Consider the following 24,299-nt stretch of genomic DNA (forward strand, 5'->3'; position numbering starts at 1 on the left):
ACTTCTTTGGACCCAGGTCGAAGGGAGAGTGCTGCAGACAACTCCTATTACCTCCTGCAGGTCAGCACCCGGGGAATAGGAAAATACTGTTGCTCTTAGCATGGATATGTCACCCAGTGGATTTAGTCCATTCTAATGTTTGAAAGGCACCTTGACATCCTTCATGGACCCTGTCTTGCTACAGCCCCATTGTCATTGAGGCGTCTGGATCCCAGCTCTAAAGGAAAACTTGTTTAGAGGCTCCTGTCTCATGGGTTGTGTACCTAAACCGTGGGTGATAAGCAGGATTGGGACGAGTCAATTTAAAAAAGCGCCCCTGATTAAATTATAAGAAGCATGATAGGGGAATAACGAAAGAAAACCAAAAACCCTGCCTCTCCAAAAATATTGAAGAATTGCTGTATTGTCATTCAATATTATTTTCTTATACTTAAATATATCACCATTTATTAAAACAATGTCATTATCAAAATATAATTAAATATGATTCTTTTGTTTACAATTATTCTTATTGTATACACTACAAATCACAAAGTGCAGAATACAAAATGCAGTTTCACCACTGTCTCCCCATAGTATAGAACAGAGGTCTTCAAACTGGGGGGCGGGCCCCCCTAGGGGGGCCTCAAGTGGTCCCAGGGGGGGCGCCAAACTCTGGCCAAAAGAAGCATTATACAGATAACAGGCCTTTGTTTTAAACTAAAGCATGTTATTGCATTTTTAAAAAGGTAACAGCACCTGACTGCAATGTTTAAATAGGTCTGGACATATTCAAACATTGCCATCTTTATAAAATATTTGTGAAAAATTCTGAGGGGGGCCCATAGATTTTTGTTTTTCAACTGGAGGGGCGCGGCATTAAGAAGTTTGGAGACCACTGGTATAGAATATGATTAAATGTAACTAAACGAATCGTATTTAATTGTATTTTGATAATGAATTTGTATTTCAATAAATTGAAATATGTTTATATGTAGGAAAATAATATACAGTTTGTTTAATATTTTGGGGAGGCAGTGTTTTTGGGTTTTCTTTAGGATTTGGATGGGTGCCGAGCCTTCCCATTATGTATGCTGGAGACACACTAGAAATAGGAAGCTTCACCTTGGTGGAGACCATGAGTCCAACCCAGGTTTTTATAAAGACACCTCAGAACACTAGAGGCATCTTATGCATCCCTCCAGATCTTGCTGTAGAAGCAAACCACATCACTTGAAGGAGACAAATTGACTCCTTTTTTTTTAGATGCCACCTCATTCAAAGGAGGCAGGCCCTTGGAACCCTCACGGTGAAAGCATACCATTCCAAGCCGGGAGCTAACCAAATCTCCATCCTCTGAAGGACATCACTCTGAGAAATCAACCATGAAACTTTGTTCTATGGGTAGAATCCACATCACTCTGATTAAATAAAGCCCTAAGGCTTCTAGGTTTAGGTGCAGCCTCGAGATCATTTTTTCTTGGTCATGCATTGTATTCTAATACAACATTTATATAGTGATTACTACCCCTTGTGGGACATAGACGTGCTTACCTACGCATTTTTTACTTCTGTTTTACGTCCTCCTATCTAGAAGGGGTTTCTGTTCACTGAATGCTGTGAAAATATCACCAGTATTTAGAAGCAACACATATTGTGATGCAGGCTAACAGTCCTAGTTGGGTGGTATAACCTCGTTCACTCTCGGTCCAGGAAAAACCCCATTCAATGTTGTGGTGCTACTCATGGTGGCTCATAAACAAAAGGTCCCAGATTTAAAAGTCAGTCAATGACAGTGTGAGGATTCGAGACCTTGACATTGAGTTAAAAATCAGAGGGTAGTAATAGGCAGTGAAGAAGGTACCAGTTCATAAACTTGCAAGAGAAACAGACACATGTGGTCCTCCACTCCCACCTCCCCGCACAAATGGTGCAGTTATACACTTCTGGCTCCTTCCACCCTTCCTAATAGACCCACATTTCTACAGAGACCGGAGAAGGAGAACTGGGCTACGAGGCACCTCTTCCATTTAGACACACCTTAAGTGGCTCAAGTGCCTGAACCCTATGGATTCATATCTATATCTGCACTTCTGGCAGAAGCCCTGCCTGGAGAACTGAAGGCCAGGTCGTGCTGCTGTCCCAGTCCAGGAGAGAGAGTCATGGCCTACCGAGATTTCCAAGGCTACGTGTCTGGCCCTACATTCAGCTACAGTCCGACTTCAGGGCTTTTGGCACCAATGAAAACAGTGGTTATGGGTAACGCACATGAGGAGAAAGGTGCTATGCTTCTAAAGAGGCCGCTTCTCCCCAGCCTTCACTTGTGAGTGAAACTTTGGGTTGTGGGAGATAAGTCACTGCTGTAAACTAAGTGGTGCATGTCCCCGGCTTATCCGGCTCCTGCCTCCTTTTTAGGCCTTCCTTTCTTCAATTTTCATTGAGGCTTCGGGTAATCCATGGGCGTCCCAGAAATGAGGGCAATTATTTAAATAAAAACTAACAAGCCTCGCCTGTCATACCTGTTGGCACACCAGTGCATTTTTGCTCATGCTGAGGGGGGGGACATCACACAAGGGAAAGCAATATTGTGGGAGGGGCATGCAAGCGAATAAGAGCAACATGGCGCGTGGGCGAGGAAGTACTCAGGGGAGAGAGCAACATGAAGCTGCTCCCATGCTGTACGTGATTTGTGTGCACGAGCGTTTTCAGTGCGGGCTGCATAAATGTGATGCTTCATTCAAGGAAGCTGGTGCGCCTGCTGCTCATAATACACCTGTTCTGTTGGCAAGGACGCTTGAATGTCAGTTACACATGTTGAACCTCTTCTATTTGAAACTGAGTTTTCATCTTTCCTAATTCACTGCAGGTGTGCATAGCTCATCCAGTTGAGTTTTGTTTTGTGCGTTTTGGTTCTTCTACTTCTGAATTTACAAGGAGAAATACAGAACTAAACGCTAAAGAATGGACGGGAAAAAAGGCTTTGGCGAAGAAAAATGTTAGCCCACAAGCTCTGGTACTGAAATGAGATTCTCTTTAGGCAGATTTGCACTGAGGAGAAAATATGGCGTCACTCACAGCACAAGAGGGTCAAATGAGTAAAGCGAGCTCAGCAACTGCCCTGCACTATATGGTGTGGTGGAAGGAAGCAAAACGTGAATGAAAACTAAACACACCAATAGCTGTAGAGGACTGATCAAAAGCATTCTGTGTATGAACATATGCAAGCATATTTATGCTTTTTTAAATTAAATGCGTCTACAAAAAAGTTAAAGCTGACCCCAGGCCAGACATGAAAATTTGTCCAGATGAGTTACTCATCTTAATTGTGAAACTTGAGGACAGGTTTGTTATGGAACCTTGCACAGCTCTGTATATGCTGCACTTGTTCGGTGTGTGAGAGGAGCAGGTAGCCGCAGTTGCCTTTGTTATGCAGCACTAGGCATATTGGGATTTTGGACCAAGCCTTGTAATGTGAAACCAAAAACTGCAAGTTCCAGAATACACCCTGATGGTGACATTAAACACTGAGCTAGCTGATCGAGTGATGTACGAAATGGAGCCTTTGAAAAATACGGGAACATGGACTGCTGTTGTCTGTGCTGTATTTGTTAGTGCGTGAAAGGAGTTTCAAGTGCTGTTGCGTCTGTCAATCTACAACTAATAGCGAGTGCAAGAGCCGTTTTTCACAATCAAAAGGCCAAAGCTGTTGGTTTTGTCTACCGTTAAAAACTGTCAAACGGAAATGAAGTGTTGCACCTATAAATTATGACGCAGCATTCGAGGGCTTATTGAGTAGGCATTGCAGGCTAGTTCGGGTCTGAAGAGTAGTCATGTTAAAGCCAGGCAAAGAGTCAATAAAATCACTAATTTGATAGACTATTTCATTTTATCAGTTTTAATGCTTTTGTGCGCGCGTGCATCATTTGTGATGAGGGCAGACAGCTGACCCCATGAGATGCTTCTAGAGCCTCGTCTACTCCTGCCCATCCTCTTCATCACTCAGATGCTGCGCTGATGAGACAAACAGGGGTTTAAAGTGGAAACCTATGAAGTAAGGATCCTTCAGCCGGGAACTAACCTGGTCGTTGACCCCTGCCAGGCACCGCGAGATGACATTTCCTGGTCCCTCTAATTAGTTTTGTCAAAATAATAAAACCAAGTGAATACCAAACACTACAATGTCTTCAGTGTTGTTGAGACACAACAGTTACCAAGGAAAGGGACAGGGACACGTGGATTGGCCGGTAAATAAACAAAACACATGAAAAGGATCGAGGTAATCCACATATATTGGCGGGAGGGCAGGTAAGCACTTTCTTCCACGAGTAAAACATTTTTCTACTGAATAATCGAAAAGTGTCCAATCCTCATCTCAGATGTAAAGTGCGTTTGTACTCGGGCTGACTATGCACCAATCACTCCGTCTGACCTTACAAGAATAACTCGGTCTGTGCTGAGCAATGGATACTGATGCCGTGTCTGTACAACGCACAGTTTGTGCTTTGCAGAGGCTTGTTGTTATAAGGTGGCTTGTCCTGTGTGCTCTGTTGCATGTAGCCGATGCACCACAATGTTCATGTCTATGAAGGTGTATTCATTGTACTCTTCACTGTCTAGTGACAGATTGCTTGTTTCACATTTCCATTGTTTCAGTCAGTGCTTGAAATGGAAAAATAGAAGTGCAGGTACTCTGTGATAGAGTACCTGCTTGTGTCTGAGAAGTGCCGGTACTCTCCAATTAAAAGTAGTACGTTTACCTTGAGAAGTGCAGGTACTCTCCCTCTCAAAATAAAAATGTGCCGGTACTCAGTATCGGACAGTACCGGCCCATTTAAAGCACTGTGAAATTATGAGCATCTGCCAAAGTGCATTAAAAACAATCATAGGCTAAGTCGGTGGTTCTCGGATTAAGGACTGAGGTGGTCAAAAGGTTGCGGAGTTTTGCTCACTCTGCATTCCGCTTGGAGTATGGCGTTCCGGCAAAACTTCACCAATCACCGCATGGCAGATTTCTTTCTCACGTGAGGCTTGCCAATGTTAAGTTGGCGAGCAAGAATTTGTACCCCTACTCGATTGTTTAGAGCTAGAACATCTCCTGGCGAGTCTGGTGAGATTTCTCACTGCAGGTTGTCACTGCAGATTGCAACTATTCGCGTTGAGAAAGCTGACGCTTGAGTAGAAAATCTACTCCAGCAGCAGAAAGAAGCAGCACGCCATGTGGTGCCTTTTTTTTTTTAACAGCACGGAAAAAGCTCCCAGCACTAAAGATCAGCCAAAGCAGCACAGCATGTCGGACCCCCCCCCCCCCCTCTCCCCCGCTCTCGTGGTACTCCATGGAATCTTGCAGAGTTTTTATGTAGCTCTGAGGAGTCAAACTCTGTGTGACTATTGCAGTGCTTAATTTGAGCCAGTGGTTTCCAGTGCAGGGCACCGGCGCTTATTTTTGAGAGCCAGTACCTTTTTTTCTGCATTAAGCATTTTCTGCATGCAAAAGGCACATATGGAAAAGACGAAGGAAGAGGAAAACGAGAAAGCTTCACACAGGGAGAAAGCAGAAAGCTGCAAGAGTGAGCTAAAGGGGCGGGGAGTGGTTGTAAATGTATTAAAAAGGCCGGAGATGGCTTCAAGATTAGCTGCCTCAGTATTTTGTGCTTGTACATTGAATTGAAGCAGCCACATGTTTCAGAGGAGAGCTCTGGGCACCAGCACGTTTATTTACAAATTAAGCACTGATACTGACTTTGCTAATGCTCACAATGCATGAGCCTACAAAAGTGGCCGCCTCATCACGCCTTCTTTTTTTTTTGGACTGATTCAAACTGGATTAGCAGATTAATGTGTGTTGTCTGGAGCGGCATATTTGGAATCTGGTCCTGATCCTCTATTTTATGACGTGCGAAGGAAGGAACTAGTACATTTTATTGTCTTCCTGGCTGTAGGCGTTTGGCAGATAAACCAATGCGGCATGTAATGCTTCAAATGAACACCTGCGTGACGGTATGCAGTCCGACATTAATTGGATGGAAAACTCAAAATGTTTTGGCCACCGTGTTCTGCCCAGAGCACCAGACAGAGGCGGCAGTGAGGCTGTAGGTGCCTTCGTATCGGGGTTTGCTCAGTTTTATGAACTTGGGCAAGATGGTGCATCTATGTACATCCTTTGTACTGCAAGCAACAGCACCCTCTATAATTTATTTGTAAAGTGAATCGTAATGTTTTTTTGTTGTTGTTTTTTTTATGGGAGATAACCTGTTGTGGATCTTATACTGGGATAGCACTATATTATTGGATCTGTCAATAAGAGGCCCATTATTCAACACACTGATAGTAAATCACCTAATTATGGAACCTGATGAATGACCATACTCGATATTCAGAGCAATGAAACTTGTCTTGGGCGAAGCACACTTTTACTGGTTTTGTTGGCATACACTTGGACTACATGATCTAGGCACTTACAACGGAGGGCAAAAGGACATTGTCATTAATATTTATGGCCATGCTATTATGACCCTCAGAGAGCACGGGCATTTGATATTGGCTGTCTGGCTCTGTGATATCTACACTGAGCATGTTGGGCTGTTTAGCACTTAGGGCGGGTTAATGTTGGTACTGTTACTTGCTGTCATAGTGGAGTTGCCACCAACATCCGAGATCATTGTGAGGAATATAGACGCATATAAAGTTCCCAGTTCTTAATTGGTAACTGAACAAGTGCTGGTGCTCAAAGCTCTGCTCAGAAGCTCGCAGCCGGTGCTATTAAATGTCAGTATGCAGAATACTAAGGCTGCATAGCCTTGAATCCACCTCAGGCCTCTTTAATCCACTTCCAGACACTTCTTGCCTCTCTACCTTACTCTTGTAGGATCCTTTCTCCCCTTGTGAAAGTTTTTTCCATATTTCTCTTTCTACTTCTTCCCCTTGTGTGTTTTTCCTTCTCTTGCTCCGGGGAAATGGCTGATGAGTCAAAATAAGTGTTGTCGCCCGCCCCCCCCCTAAATGATTGCTTGTGGACCCCACCGGTAACCACCGGCTTAAATTAGGCATTGTCCATCATTGATATTCTGGTACTGATACTTTGAATCAGTCTGAGGTTGAAATCCTCCCAGTGTCAATTTACCTACACAGATGTGCACATCCTACCGGTGCCAATTTACCTATACAGATGTGCACATCCTTCCGGTGCCAATTTACCTATACAGATGTGCACGATTATCATGACTAATAATATTTTGGGTGTGAAATCTGACATTTCAATCTCAAATAGTTTTTTTTTATACCTTTATTGGCCTGACTAGTATGATTGTGTAAATGTTTTTAAGAAATGCACTTTTAACCATCAATGCTTGTCAACACAGGTGGTATTTTACATCAGAGTACCGTCATTGTAAGTATTTAGGGCTTCTTGCAGGCTGCGGCTCTAACAATATTGTAAACCCAAAACGACGGGAAGGGCTTTAAGTGGGCTGGGTCCATGCTGGTCTCAGGCCCATTAGTAATCAAAACTGGTAATCTACCAGCGCCCTATCCCTAATCCCCTGTGATGGGACAGGCTAGTTTGAGTATTGTAAAATGCTGTTATGTCACACTACCTTTTCCAAACTTCCACATGTGGCGGATAAATCAAGAGGTTGCATGCTGTAACCACGCCAGTCTTCAATGCCTAAACGGATCACCATTAAAGAGATGCATTTCTTAATCTCTCCAGTTATAGTTACTCTTCCCTTTGATATGTTCTCACTTGAGGCTCTAGGTAGTAGTCAGATTAAGCCGTGGAGTCAACATTTTGTGCACCTATGTTTTCTCTTTGTGTGGACTTTAGGATTGGTCCTTGATCAGGACGAAGCTGTGTACTTAGGGGCATAGTTGATCCCACCATTTTTCCTGGAAATTCGTTTGGTCACTTTTCATCCTCTTCATTTAAAGCTCTGAAAGCTACTCAGGACCCACCTCGGCAAGTCACAGGTACGTTATGAGCAGTACAGGCATTGAGCAGTGCAGTGGCCAGAGACTGCTAAATTATAGCAGCAAGGATTTTTTTCTGTAGGATTTGAGGTTAACACCAGAACATCTTCCATTGCCCCTGCTGGAAACGCAGTGTCTGAGTTGACGTAAGTATGAAGGCATACAGATATTATTGCCTGGGGGTGATCCCCAGACTTCTTAGGCTTGTTGGTACTAGACATCTTAAAAGGAGGCTGCACCAAAAGGACATGTGATCCTGGACAAACGCTTGGATTCTTGCAATGACAGTGGAGCGGGAGTAAGGCGTTTATTCCCCTCTGCTTTGATCCTTTACTCCAACAGTGACTAGGATGAACTGCTGGTGAGACAGGGAAGGATTGCCTTAAGCCAAAATCTGAAATTTCATTCAGTTGCCTTTTAAAGAGGACAACTCAGAGGTGCAAAATACACTAATTCCAAGAGACTGATAGATATAGGATCGCATCATTCAGAGCCATCTGCCAACCTTGCTGAAAAAGAATGGGGGCCTTTGTAATTGTAGCATGCTATACAAGTGTCATCGTTAGTAACTTATAAACAAACTCATTCACCTTTTCACTCACTTATTTACTCACTGTTGCAATAAAAGGAACCAGCTACTCTCCAAACTGTCATTTAAATGTAACAGCTCGAAACTGCAGCAAGGATTCCCTGTGTAGTTTAAACAGTAGGATTTTGGAAACTAACAGTAAAGTGTTTTTTGAAGATGAGTGAAACTAGATGAACGTTGGATTTTTCAGTAGGAAGTGTGTTTCTATTTGTAGACATCTTTTAAAGGGGGATTGTGCAATATTAAAAGAAAAGTAACTAGAGGTTAGGTCATCTTCTCTCTTCCGTGGCTACAAAGTGAAAAAAACAAGCATTTGCATAGCTAATAGAGCTTGCCTGCATTTTGACTCGAGACTGAAACTACTGCGGTGTAGAACAAAATGCAAAACCAACACTTTCTGTACTGCATGCACTCTCACTCAATGAATTTAATATGCGACAAATCAGTGTGATTTTGTGAAATCAAATAGTCCCTTCTTCGTTGCAAAGCAAGCGCTCCATGACAGGCAGAATGATATGCCACGCAGCTAACAGCATGTGCTGAGTGAGAAATACTCATTTGGGTGCAGCCAAATCTCACTCTGTATTTTAAGTATTAATAACAATAGGTCATGCAGAAAGCTGCACTGTTAAGCAAGACCTCAAATGGATCTTTAAAACGATTAGATCCTCAAATTTTTCACATTTTTATAACAAGAGATTCTTAATATATGCATATAGTTACTTGTCGAATCCTAGAGAATATGATCACCCTGGTTAGAAGCTACTAGTAACCAGGCTACAAGATAATTGCGCAGTGATGCACCCGAATGGAGTTAATTCTTCCAGGAATGTTAGGTCTCTATGGAGAGTGTCTGCTTGTGGGCTCCTTAAAATAACACCTTGCAATAAACCTTTGATTGTCCTGGGAACCGAAATGTAGTTTTTAATGTATCGAGATCTACCAATGCAATATTCTAAATTACTTTTAATAACGGAACATTCTGTGCCTGAGGCAAAAATCAATCTGACTATAGATTCCAGCGTTGAAATAAAGTGTTAATAGCAGGAACTGAAAACAACTAAATATTACAGACATGTAATAAGCAATAATGCACCTCATAGAAATATTCAGCCCATACAGCAGTATTGCACTGAGGAGTAAGGGTTATGGAACCAGAGGCCAGGCACTTGTAGGCGTGACAGCAGAGCATATTTTATGGTGCCTAGAGGCACCATTGTTCAGTAAGAGTGTACCTCTCTGCACCTAATTAACCAGTTGACTCTGATTATGCGGTGATATTAAATTACAATCCCTGTGCAAACCAGAGTTTGTGCAGAGATCGGAATTACAAATTCTGTGACAATTATTGCACCCTTTGTCTTTTTCCCCTACACAGGATTCCTGTGTTATGTCTCATTGCCAGGGTCATCGCATGGAACAGGAGATATTTTTGCAGTTAGTGAATATCTTACTATGGGTATCAGCATTCAAAAGGATGCAGAAAATACTCCACCTCATTACGCCACCCTCATTACCATGACCTTGATGTTCAGAATTTGCTCGATGGTGACCACTCAGCAGCACAGTAAGCGCCAGTGGTTGCAGTACTCAATTTAGACCGACTCAGTCGACTGTGCAGTAATCACCTTTAAGCTACCAGCAAATGACTCTGACATTTTTGGAAATTGAGACTGCTCTTTCTATGCAGTAGCGACTAGCATCTGAGCCTGTGTGTTTGAGGTTTACCCAAATATAAGAAACAGTTGATATTGCAAGATGTTTTCAGATGTTTTTGCAGGGAGAGCAAGAATGTGCAAACCCAATATGAAACCTGGGATGAGAATTTTTTTTTTAAGATGTTCAATTGTTGCAAGATGAGGCCTCCGTTAAAACTTCATTCAATAGCATACATACTGTGGTAGTTTTTTCCTGGAAATGAATAATCAATATGAGTCAATACACTTACATCTCCTGATTAAAAACAACATTTAAAATCTTTTAATGGCACTATATTTGATATTACATTCTTCCATACACTACTAGTGCTTGGTTGTTGTTCTGTGCCCTGTATTGAAGAAATCAACTGGCCAAGCTAGAGTTTTCGAAGAAGGAAAACAAGTGTACCCACTCCACCTTCCTTTGGGCCACGTTTGTAGTCCTTGCAAAAGCCTTTGGTGGGGTAAATTGCAACTTGAGCCCTGAGATGACATTACAGGAAGGGACACTGGAGTCTTCTTTTACTGAAAGGCACTTCTGAAACTCTCTGCCTCTCAGAAGGCACTGCTAGAGGAAGTTGGCATTATCTGGCACTCTAAAGTATTATGTGGTATTATTTGAGTAAGGTTATAATCCTGGGTTCCTAAGGCGCTGACAAGGCACTTCTAAACTGCTGGAGTCCTTTAGCATAAAGAAGGCACTTTTGGAGGAATGTCCTCTAGGTGGAGCGTCCTACCACTGAGAAGGCACAACTGGTGGGAACTGGTGCTATCTGGTACACTAGTGCTTCGAGAAGTACTTACTGGCAAAAAGTCACACTCCACATGGTCTATAGCCAAGAGAATGCCATGGTGTAAAACATTCACCCTCCTGGAGTCTTCCAACAAAATGGAGATATGTCTCTGGAGAGATCATACTGTTGGGATCTACTGTCAGTGGCCAGGTACTGTTCGGCAAGTTGAGGGACCTGGGATCCTGAAGCACGTACGTGCATTAGCAGAGGTCTAAAAGTAACACTGACAAGACAACGTCTAAAAGGCGCTGAAACAGCTAGATTAGTCAAGTGCTGAGAAGACACTGCTGTGGCATATTATGATGGTTACTGTTGTTGTGAAAGATGTGTATCCATTACTGTTGTGTAGCTAGGCAGTGTTGGGTTGGATGCATGCCAAGAACTCTTTTTACTGTTTTCTGTTGGATGTCTGTGTGTGGCATATGTTGGTGGTGAGTGTTGTTGCAATCCTGTGGAAGCTAACTATGTAGAATGTGTGGACTGCTTTGGTCGTTTGTGATATATTCTGTCTAATGCTACCTCTGCCTCAGCGCTTCTGGGAGTTTAGAGACAGCATAGAATCATGTCAGGATTAACTGGCGAGAAGTAATCCTTGCTTTTCTGAACAAGTGTGAGACTGCTGGTGGACTCCAGACCTCACCAAACATTCTAAACAAAATCGAATGTGCTTGTCGGATTAGAGGCAAAATAAAAGATCACATAGAAAAGTAGCTGATGCCCAAGTGGCCTGAAATGTTCACACCAACAAACGTTTCAACGAAAGTTATGAAGAGCAAATAGAAGTGTGCAGTGGAAACCTCTAAAAATGAACCTGCCTTAGAATATTGATAACTCCACCGTAACGATCGTAGGATCGATATCTCATGCTTACAGTAATTTTTATTTTTATGTTCTAGAGTGATTATATTACACTCTTTCACTCCACAGTGCTGCTGTTCCAGCAGTATAATGCATGCTGGACGTCAGTAAACATCCTATTAGAATTGTGCGCCTGTCAAAAACGAGTCATTCCATTTTTGTACTGTCTGATGCCAACCTATAATTAAAGTGACTTTGTCATTTATGTAGCAGTAAACCATTCCAGGATATGGCCAGTAGTACATCCTGAGGGAAGGTTCACCTTGCTGCATAGGTGACACTGAGGGAAAACACCTTTGACGAAAGTGTGACTACCAGGGTTCCTCGCAAACTCTTTCCAGTTAGTTAGGAACCATCAAACGAACACAGATTCTGTGAATATTGTACAAAAGAACTGACTAATAGGTATTGTGTGGAAGCTTGCTGATGGACACGTGAGTACTACTATAGTATGGAGTTAGGAAAGTGAGGATCTGGATCCTGAAGAAGGCCAGGGACACTTCCTGGTCTATTAGAGAGGCTGATACATGTCGACCCATTTAGATGTAGCAATAACAGGTAGTCCTGTGCATCGCAATAGTTTTTAATCATCCATCTGGCCCATCCTCAATAAACAGAAATATTTCAGATTCAGGGATTAGGGGTTTTTATGCTCTCTAGATCCCAGTTCAAACAATACCCACCCAGAAAAGTTATGGGGAGCCCATTCACCACTTGGATATTCTCTGGCGAATGTGGCCTGGTTAATGATGAAGCATGACACCTAGAGCAGTGGGTGAGACCACAGCTTCCAATTTTTTGTGAATCTCTTTGGTCTTATTCAAACTTCAAGGCATAACAGAGATCAGAAGGTGCCCAGGAGATGGGTAATTTCCTGTGAGTGATTCTCTACTTAGGGCCTGATTACGACTTTGGTGGAGGGGGTTAATCTGTCCCAAATGTGACGGATATCCCGCCCTCCGAATTACGAGTCCATTATATCCTATGGAACACGTAATACGGCAGGCAGGATATCTGTCACATTTGGGACGGATTAACCCCCTCTGCCAAAGTTGTAACCAGGCTCTTAGGCCCATATTTATACTTTTTTAGCACCGCATTTGCGCCGCTTTTTGACGCAAAAACGGCGCAAACTTACAAAATACAATTGTATTTTGCAAGTTTGTGCCGCTTTTGCATCAAAAAATGATGCAAATGCGGCGCTAAAAAAGTATAAATATGGGCCTTAGTCTCTTCAAGACCGGTCGCTTGCCTTTGGTGTTTCTGGCATCACATAGGGAGGACACAAATGCTGACAGACCCTTTTCCTCTCGGTCCCCTGTACCTCTCTCCTCATTTTCAAAATGGGTCAATTTTTGTGTAGATGGCCAACAGTAAACATGCTGTAACATGCCTCATTTTAATAGTGCATTTAGCAGTATAAATCTACCGTTAATGTCCCAGTAACTCCAGACTTTGCCAGGAAATGGTATGCTAATCTTGCTAATTAAGCTGCAGGACTGTTCACTTGCCGCCTTCTGCTTTATTTTCAACCCACCATCTTGTTTTTAACCAGCGATGTGTGTGCCCCTTTCGGCCAGAATCCAGGGTGCATCTGTGAGGGACTGTGAGAGATTGCGTCAAAAAACGTCAGAGTGAGTACAAAAAACAGACCCAAAGCCACGAACATTGGGTAAGAAGTCAGCTGCTGCTTAATTAAGCCTGCTCCCTTGGTAATTTGACTGCAGAAATATTTATAGAGGACACTATAAATAAAGTGTTCTGGGCGTACAGTCCTTGGATGAAGGCAGAGAAAGTGAATGACAGGCAATGTTGAAGAAGACGAAGCATCACTAGCATACATTATATATGTCAATCACCTTGCCTCGAGTCTGACTTGCCAAGGCTGAAGAAGCCTGACAGGGCCCGTGCTCTTATTCACATGACATGACAACGTATTTTGGACAAACTGAATGAAAACTTTTACAGGTTAAAACAGAGTTACAATAATTGGCTTACAAAATATCCGGATGCACAAGCAACTAAATTACTGATAATGGTAAAGGGCGTTGGTCGCCCCCTCGCCCCACACTTGGGTATTTTGTAATGTGGTCTGTTGCAGTAGTTCCTTCGTTTAGTTTTCTATGGCTGCGGTGCTCATATAGCCTGAAGGGGGCACCAAGTCGAAAACATTTGAAAATAAATATTGCCAAGCTGACAGCAACTATCCTTGATTATTTAGTAGTTAATTCGAAAAGCTAGAAGGTGCCTTGGTTAATTCATGTCAGAGCAGGACCTGATACCCTCGTCCACACGTGATGGCCTTAAGTAGGGAAGCCCAGCTTCAGTTGATGCTTTAACATGTGTTGGAAGAGAGAACAGACCGAAATGGGGGTATCATTAGGGTTAAGCCTGCGTTCCATGCGCTCGCGCATGCGTATCGCAGCGAGACGTTTTAGTTATTAGAAAAGGGCTCAGAGCCCTGTCGACAACACGTCAGTGTTTTTTATTGGTTTGTGGGCTTACCTATTAAAATCCGCTTGCTTTCATTAGTCGAAGGCATGCACACGTCATGCCTTTTCCGTGGCTAGCCCTCCTCGAGCGCATCGACCATGTACAGAAAACATGCGAGGCTCGTTGTTTTCTGTCCGGCTCGTGGATTACTTTTTCTCTATTTTACTAGCGCGATTTCGCTTGGCAGAAGTCGAGCGCTTTACACAGTTAATTGCACTTTTTCGGTTACGTACATAAATATACTTTTGCCGATAAGTGAAAAGTCGGGTTAGGAGATTACAACGCTATCAGCTCTAACATGAGCAAACGCGAGACCCCTTGCATTGCAAATGCTTGTTTTTTTTTTATTGTAGCCCCCATAGCTGGGTGAAGCTGCTATACTTTACAGCTCTTAAAGTTTTGCAAGTTTTCCAACGGCGTAAAAGTTTTAAAGCACAAAATAAATGTGAGAGAATTTTCTCTCAAGAACTATTTTACAAAAGAATTTGCCAAGAAAAAGTAGGTTATTTGCAATGGTTTTCTCCCACACACTTCCTTTCAGCTGAGTTACTTCTATTTGTTTCTAACTTTGCAAAGTATTCGAGGTTCAGGAGATTGCACGTTATTTGGAAAATAACTTACGAATGTAAAGAGGAATAACTTTCTTACTTCACCCTCCCTTCTACCAAATTAGTGTGGAAAAGAGTGGCGTGGAGTTATCTTCAGTTAAGTATTATAGCAGTGTCAGAGCAATAATTTGGTAGATTTTAGTGCAAAGACAAACTGAAGGCGGGCAGACCTTAACTATGTTGACAACAGAGCCTGCTTCGGCTCCTTTGCTGACATACTCCTCAGACAGTCCGACAGAGTATGGGTCATCAGAGGTTTACACCACCCACCTTATTTCGAATGGATGGAGTTTTTTTTAGTTTTTTTTTGTTTTTATGATCATCACCACAAAACAGTATAAATAGAATGTTGACCCCAGTGCCACAGAACATAACTTCTATAGTTTTGGGGTCATTAGTTTATACTTAAAAAAAAAAAAATACCAATGCTGGATGTGAGGTCATAAATGAGTAGACATCCAAGTGGAAAGAAGGAAAAATCTCAAGTGTTGATTAATAAGGGGAAATTATCAAACATCAGCCTCATTAAATTCAAGAATTTACAACCCAAAGTGGAGTACGTATGTAAGTAAATTCTATATCTCCAACAAATCCCTCCATTAGAATGATGGAAGAATCCCACAATGCATTTCTTATAGAGTCTCCTAGAGAATATATTATCACTTCATTACTTGCCTCACTAAATTTATGAGATCATATGAATGTAATTAACTTGTACTGTGATTGATTATATAATTAATTTTGAAAGTAGACATACGTGTTTTATTGACGATTGACACTCTCCGAGAAAATACATTATTGCGCCTAATCTGAAATGCTAATTTGTGTGTAAGGCTCTGCAAACATTGCACTGTCGATGCTGCATGCTCCTTGGTATAGGTTCCTATGTAACATTAGATTCTACTGTTTTTTAAAGCATCATTTCTTTTTCCAGTGTTAATCAAGTCTTCAAATGTAAATGTAACAACAAACCATAGTACTTAATTTTGTGCAATTACACTTTGTTTATTGCAATGTCTGTCTATTATAGATAAGGCGGATAGCTGAGGGCTAAAGCTTTTGAACCTGTGTTACAGACCCGAGCTACAGGCATGGAGTAGTAGTGAGTGCCCTTAACAACTGATATAGCGGAAGCAGAAGAGCTTTAATGGTGTACGGACAACCCCCAAGCCACTCAGGGTAGAGTGTTCTAATTAAAAAGAGAGGAACAGAAAGGCAAACATTGGAATGCTGAAGCAATAAGTCTCTGACATTGTCTTCAATGATGCTCTCAAAATTCCAATGTTGTGATAAATATTAGCATTACTTTTTATGGACTAATAATACAATTCAATGCAGTACACTTCTCAGTGTGTGCATGTCTTCATGCAGTTCCATACAGACTGGTTTACTGATGATGACTGTGCATGTTAAATTATTTCAACTAGAGCAGTTGTCATTTAATGTGCATCTTTTAAGGTTCAGTTGTGACCCATGTGATCGGGTCATACTTAGCTTTAAGATAAACTACTTCCCCGACTTTCTGTTACTAAGTGGAGTGGAAGCATTGTGCACTGTGCTCCATCCTGCACAGGGACCTAGCTTGGTCAGTAAGATTGGAGGGGGGGGGTGGGTAAAGGGGGGTGTTGTCTTCAGATTCTCCGACAGTCAGGCTGGCATATAATGTTTAAATACATTAGACAGGCGGGGTGCATGAAAGAGGCCTGAAGGGGCAGTGCATAGGGAGAGGAATGCGAATTGGTAGGAGTACTCGGATGAGTAACACAATATTTCGTAAATTATCGAATATTTTTGTGGACTTTCAAAACAGAGAGGGAAACAGTGTGCGCGTTTTTGACTGTGTGTATGTAAACGCTCATGGTGAAATCCGACAGACTCCTCACCACACCCGAGTGAAAGCACCTGTATGCAACTCTTTGTCAGAAAATATATTTACTGGGAGGGGTACAAGAACCCAAACACCCCCACTGAAGCTATGTCTCTGATCCTGGCGGGATGAACAAAAACTCGATGGATTGCAAGGGTGACATTTAGGGGTGACCAGGATTGCAAGTGCAATAGACTGACGTAGACTCCTCCCAGGCTGTCAACATACGAATCACAAATGCAAATACCAGGGCGAGGCCAGTTGGGGAGTTTGCATCAATATTCGAATTTTGGGTTTAATTGTAAGCACGACCTTCTTTCCCTTGCAGATCCCGCCTTGCAGATTTCCTTACTAACTGCCAGTCAGAGCCGCGATCTGCCAGCGGGTGCCTGAAGGAGAACTTTGCAGACTGCCTGCTGGCCTACTCTGGGCTCATTGGTAAGGTGCCTTTCAAGGAAGGTATTATTAGCCAGAGGGGAACTGACCTTATGGGTAGTGGAAACAATACTAGAAATTCAGATGCCTTGGAAAGACAAGTAGTACTAATCCAGAGTCAGGCTAACATGCCACTGTCACTTTTCCAGCCCTACCAGCTTTATAGTGTCTGGAATTCTCCTCTTTTTCTGGTCTGTGATCCTTGTGAAATATCTTTTAGACACCTTTTGTAAAGATACGTTCTGCCGCCCTTTGTCCAGACTGTGAATAGTTTCTTCCGGAGAAAAAATGGTGCCCTTGCTGGGTGCCCTTGTAGGTCTCTGACCAGTATCATATGAATGAGCCAAGCCAATCATTGGGAATAGATAACAATGGTACATTCATGAGAGGTATTTAAGGCTGTTATCAGTCTCGGGTTGGCTCAGAAACCAGGCCACTTGCTAAGTTTCCATACTGATGTTCATGGTTACTAAGAAATGAAATCGTTATTTCAATTGCACTTTTCTATTATTCTGTGTTTTGCCAACAGGCACAGTGATGACCCCAAACTACATCGACTCCAGCAGCCTGAGGGTGGCGCCGTGGTGTGACTGCAGCAACAGCGGCAACACTATGGATGACTGCCAGAGGTTTCTCAATTTCTTCAAGGAAAATATATGCCTCCGTAAGTACCAGCAGGGGGCGTGCCCGTATACGAAGTGATGTTTATTAGCTGGGCTGGTAAGCGCAACAGACAAGGGGCCTGAATAGATGCCGTTCCTCCCCTGTCATAAAGTGCACAGAGGTTTTTCTGCTACACCCCGAAATAATATACAGGATTCAGAAATATCTTCAGTGCCACCAGAGAGACCAATAGCCCATGAGCAGCTGGGAGGTATTTGCCTGCAGGAGGAAGTTAAAAGTATTTGAGGCCTAATGGGATTTCAGCGATGAGTGAGGTTTCCTCTGCAACGGTTCCCAAAGTTAATGGACTTTGCATGGTGAAATCATACCTCATGGAGCTGGTCAGAGGGAGGGTCCCAAGCTCTTCCCTCTCCTTTTGAAATGTGATGTGAGCCAGGAGGCCAAGTAGAAACATTAAAGGAGCGTTTGGAAGAAACACCAACACAGAACGCGAGCCCCTGTCTGCCCTAAAATGGAGGAGATAAGATTCCTGCCTCGTGCATCCGTGCGAATGATTAGAGCTTACTGAGGGATGCAGGGGTCAGTGGATGAGGATCAGCCATGCCATTTAATTTGAGTTTTCCTTTTAGGTCTCAGTACCTGGTTTAGTCAATGAGTCCATCTGCCCTTGGTGCACCTGGGGTGTCATGGGCACTTGACATGATCATCTGTCATTTTATCATGATTTGCAATATCCAATCCACTAATATCTGATTCCACTCTCTCCCACCAATGTCAGCCTTTTAATGAATGTCACTGTCTGTGATTACACTCCCGAGCAATGCCAGTCACTAATGATCCAGTTTTTCAAAGTCAATATATGACATTACCACCCACAACTGATTCCACTCCCCCTTACCAATCAGTGGGGACCAGTAATTATAGCTGGGAGGGGGCTGACAGGACATGAACGCACACGTAAACCCCTACTCACACCCATGGATTCAAACACACGTACACACACACACACATACATATCCATTCACAACACTTACTCCCATATAAATTCATGCACACAAGCACCAACATGTTTTTTTAAAATCACACTTAACCTGCACAGCTGTGCCTCAGATGTCCCAGGAGGGTTGGGACTGATGCCTTCCCTCATTCGCTGACCTAAGGCCAGTCAATGAGGGGAGGCAGCAGTCCCTTCTTGTCACTGAGTAGGATGGGCTCCATGAGAGTTGCTGACCTCACTACCCTCTGTGACGATTGTCAGGTTGACACTTGGCCCTGGGAACTTTAGGGCTTAGAATTGAAGCATCCAGGTTGGAAGCAATCAATGATGCTCCCCCTCGTCATGAGGGGGAGGGCCTCAAGGTGCTTTGCCAGGCTGAAGATGTCAGTCTCACATGAGCGGTGACATCTTCAGCCCAGCAAAGGTCAGCTGAGGTAGCCAGGAGCCGGAGCATTTAGCATGTCTAGCTCTTAGCTGCCGCCTGAAAATAAAGAGTGTCTGTTAGGCTGAACTTTATTCAGCTTGACAGACACTCTTCTTTTTTGGGCATAAGGTGAGGGGATGTGGTTCCATCACCCATTATGAGGGATTACGGCTGCTACTAATGTCAGACTTTAATTTGACTACCCCTCATCATACATGTCTCTCTACCAATAATGCAGTTCTTTAATTACACTATCCATCTACATTGATCACAAATTAAGTCACCCTTTATCTATCAGTGGGGTGCAATAATTTCACTATCCATAGCAATATCACTCTCAGCTTAGATCCCCCCTCCCCCTACACCATGAGGTTCTGACTCCACCTTCCTCCAGTTGCGATGATCTTTCAATCAATCTCACTCTACAATGTTATCCTCTGATTCTGCCAGCACCAATAATATCTGCCTCTAAATTCAATCACCTCTAGCAATTTTGGTGTTTGATTAAACCATCACTAACAAAGTAAATTTCCAATTCCACTATCCTTAGCTATACAGAGTTTTAATTCCACCCCACTTCTTAAATGGTACAAAAGTACGAAAGATGTTGTTTGATATTACCAACACTTAAATAAAGAAGAAAGCCAATGACACTGCAGAAGGATAAGTTGCGTAACAGTACATTTCAAGCAATTCTCTGCAATAGCAGCTGTATCCGTGTTAGTTTCTTACTAAAAGTTGTGGTTTCCAACACGTGTGAACCAAAGTGGCACTTTCTTTCAACTTATTTTCTTAGATCACCTTTCAATGGATGTAACACCATAGCCCATGGGCTGCTTTCAATATTCCTCTCATGGACTAAGTTCACCAGGAAAGCTTTGCGGCCCTCTGTGCAGACACAGAAGGACAATTTGACTGTGCCCCCTTTGAAAATAACAACAGCATTAGTTGCCCAAGTGAAAAAGGAGACTTAAGAGTTTGAGGGAGCAAAAATGATTACTAAGGGCTTGATTTAGAGCTTGGCAGAGGAAATACTCTGTCAGAAACGTGATGGATATCCCGTCTGCCATATTACGATCTACATGGGATCAGTGCTTAATTTGTGGTTGTTGTTTCCGGTGCTGAGCACCGGCACTTATTTTTGAGGGCCAGAGCTTACTCTTCTGCCTCAAGCATTTGCTGTGAGCAAAAGACACATATGGGACAGAGGGAGGAAGGGAAAAACAAAAAAGCGTCACACAGGGAGAAACTGGAAAGCTGCTTGAGTGAGCTGACGGGGCAGGGAGTGGCTTCAAATGGACTGAAGAGGCCCAAGATGGCTACAGGATTACACCGCCTCAGTATTCCTTGATCACACATTTAATTGCAGCAGCCGCGTGTTTAAGTGGAGGGCTTTGGGCACCAGCACCTTTTTATTTACAAATTAAGTTCTGCATGGGATATCATGGGATCATAATATGGTGGATAGGATATCCTTCATGTTTGTGACAAGGTATTCCCCTCCACCAGGATCTAAATCAGGAGCTGCTTTTAGCAGACTCTGTATTTGCTTCTTTTTCTAAGACTGGCAGCAAATTATGGGTTGCACTTTGGTGGCCAGGCTGCGGAAAGAAGCTGCATATCACGTCATTGATTAAAATTAGTTGCCACGAAGAAGGCCTTCTGTTAATAGAGTACTGTGGACTGAAACAACATATATTGGTCTAAGCATTTTAAAATCCAACTTGTCCTCCAACCAAACACATAGGGGGTCATTATGACCCTGGCGGAAGGCGGAGAACTGGCGGTAAGACCGCCAACAGGCTGGCAGTCTTACTTGGTGGAATTATGACCATGGCGTTTACCGCCATGGTCATCTGGATCTCCAGCCCTGCGGCCGTCACTATACCGCCGGCGGTATTTTGACCCGGCTTACCGCCGTGGATTTCCAGCGGTTTGAACTGCCATGAAATCCATGGCAGTAAGCACTATCAGTGCCAGGGAATTCCTTCCCTGGCACTGATAGGGGTCTCCCCCACCACCAACCCGCACCCCGACTCCCTTCCCTACCCCCCACCACCCCTGCCACCCCCCAAAGGTGGCAGGGCCCCCCTCCCCACCCCAACCCCCAACATCACATCACCCATACCCACACAACACGCACGCAGGCACCACCTACACACTTACACTTACACGCACACACGCCGACATACATGCCTACATCCACACACACAGTCATACACGCACACCCACATTCAAACATACACGCACACATCTATACAGACATACCCACAGACATACACGCACTCAACACCCCCGCAAGCATACACGCATTCACACACCCCCTCTACATACACACACGCACACCCCCATGCACCCACACAACACACAATACCCCCCCACCCCCCTACCCTCAAGGACGATCGACTTACCTTGTCCGAAGATCCTCCGGGAGGGGACGGGAGCCATGGGGGCAGCTCCGCCGACACCACACCGCCAACAGAACACCGCCACGGCGACTCACAGGACATGATTCGCTGGGCGGTGTTCTGTTGGCGTGGCGGTGGAGGTGGAGCAACCTCCACTTCCCTGCCTCCCGCCAGTATGGCTGTTGGCGGCTCTCCGTCCGTAAAAGGACGGAGAGCTGCCAACGGTCATAATAGGCCGAGCGGCAAACCGTCAAAATGACCCCCATAATGTGCTTCCACTGTGTATTTTTTACAGAACTGCAGCAAGTCATTCAGAGTAAGAAAATGAAATAAACACCCAAAAAAGAGTTCGAGGCATATCATTGAAAATATCAAGGACTGAGTCTTGAACAAAAAAGCAAGCAGTCTTTATTTTTAAGAAATGTGTACATTATTGAAATCAAATTCACTTTTTGCATATGACAAAGAGTCCTGCCTTAACAACAAATAGTGAAGTACACAGTGTAACCTGTGCTGGAGACGGTGTAGAATTTGTGCAAAGTGTGAACATTTAAATTATTTATTGTTTTTGTGTAGGGATAGCATTGTCCAAAGGTACCTTCACAGCACTTTCCAATGGAAGGGATGCCTTCAGGAGGATCAAGTAGTAAGAGTTACAGCAGACTGATAACATTAGTGTTAACAAGTCACTGACAACAGTATTATCAGTCGCAATAAAAAATGACATCCTACTAGAACATGGGACTGCCTGGGACAGCATGGGCTTTGCTGGGCAAGTATTAGTCATTGCCCAGTCAAACATTTTAAAACATTGCATATGAGGCACAGTGCAGTGGATAGAATTTAATGAAAGCCTATTTCATAAAATTTTTAGCTGATTTTTAGCTGTGGGTGGGTTCTTTTATCAGTGAGTAGGTTGCACAGAGATTTGGATCAGTGAGGGAAGGGTGGCAGAAAAGGCATAACACCATTACATTTTTTCTTTAAGATTAATGGGATTCCAACGGTGATGTCATGTGACACGAAATAATAATAGGACAATTTCTGCGCTCACTCTTGTGGTGTAACTGTGAGTAGTGAACGTGGCTCACACATCAATGCACCTTTAAATACATATGGACTCTGGGTGATTGGTGCCTGTTTCGATATCTGGTATTTAAGTGAAAGGTGTATAGAAAGGGAAGTTGTTTGATACCCAGACAGCCATATCTTTCCCTGCGTCATCCTTCGTCCTAAAATGAAGGGTGAAAATCTTTCTAAATCCATCCTGTGATTAGTTTGAAGTAGACTGCCTCTATTGTCACCTGCTACCTCCTGGCCCAGGGGGATATATTGGTTGTGCCTCTATACCTAGAAATAACAATTGTCTTATATGCTGTATAACTTCAACATCATGATGAATTGCCACATAGCCATGGAACCTTTAGGGCTCGATTGATCTCCGTGCAAGGCCACAGTCTGTATGTTTGGTATACAGTCACCATTGGAGCCCATAGACTAAAGTCTCCACTGCCATTGAAATGATGGTGATCCAGTTGCTTTGAGAAACATGGATGACATAGCAAAGAGTGATGTTGATCCATAAGGTTGTTGTTTTTGGGTCATGTGTATAAGAACATGATTCATTAATCTGGGCAAGACAGAGTACTCTGTGCCTCTGATCCTGTTATACACCATGAAAATCACCATGAAAATTGACCAGAAGTTTACAGTGCCCTTTGGCCGTGGGTTCAAAAGAGTGTCAATCACATCTGCAACAGGCAATTGTCTAATGATGGACCCAGACGGTCTGGCTCTGTTCTTTCATCAATGCATGTAAGTGGCCTAAGTGTAGGTGGAAAGGACAATGAAGTTATGTCTAATGTCGAAGACAGCGGCTTAATAGCAAACCACTGTTACAATAGAGACCGGATTTGTTTCTTGTGCTGTGCATACAAAATCCCCAAATCCTCACTAATTCCCCGCAGATCTGATTAAAAAAAAATATTTTTTGTTTCAATTCATTTTACAGAAGAGAAAAAAGAAACAGGGCCAATTTATGCTGCATACAAACGCCGCTTTCTAATCCCATGGAACTCTCTTAAACTATTCCAGTTTTGCGTTCGGAAACTTCCAGCGTCAGCAACGCTTTTGAGATCCACTCATTAGGCAAATTTTGCTTGAAGAGGAATAAAAGGCCAAAAGGGAAATTTAAACTTCTTAGCAGGCGCATTACTGGCTCAGGAGCACGTTTCTCACTGTGAAATATGCATATGCAAATCCCAATAAATTACCTCTCATTTAGAGCCAGTTTCTCACTGAACATCATTTACCGGGATTAGCAGTGCCGTTGTTTTAGTCTGGCAAAGGAAGGTCTTTGGCGCTTTGAAAAATAGTAAGAAAAATATCAAGTCTTTTGATGTAAGGACAATGCAGGCAATCATTAGCAGTAATTCTTGTTATTATAAATAAATGTACATTGCTTCCTACAGTCGAAAAGAGACATCTAGCCTTTAAATTCTGATTTAGAGAACTGCAGCTGTAATTTGTTTGTAACATAGACAGCATAAGTCTAGAATGTT

At 43.1% G+C, this 24,299-nt stretch overlaps 1 protein-coding gene across 5 annotated transcripts in view; it reads left to right on the forward strand.

The window, feature by feature from the left end:
* The window catches only part of GFRA1 (GDNF family receptor alpha 1), a 380,929-nt gene that overhangs the window by 294,173 nt on the left and 62,457 nt on the right, over positions 1 to 24,299 (forward strand). For all 5 annotated transcript variants that reach the window (XM_069239268.1, XM_069239269.1, XM_069239270.1 and 2 more), the window contains 2 exons: positions 17,179 to 17,288; positions 17,815 to 17,949. In XM_069239268.1, coding sequence (XP_069095369.1) covers positions 17,179 to 17,288; positions 17,815 to 17,949 — 245 coding nt within the window. The remainder of the gene's footprint in view (positions 1 to 17,178; positions 17,289 to 17,814; positions 17,950 to 24,299) is intronic.

The sequence above is a fragment of the Pleurodeles waltl genome, chromosome 6, assembly GCF_031143425.1.
Source record: "Pleurodeles waltl isolate 20211129_DDA chromosome 6, aPleWal1.hap1.20221129, whole genome shotgun sequence".
In the NCBI taxonomy this organism is placed as follows: domain Eukaryota; kingdom Metazoa; phylum Chordata; class Amphibia; order Caudata; family Salamandridae; genus Pleurodeles; species Pleurodeles waltl.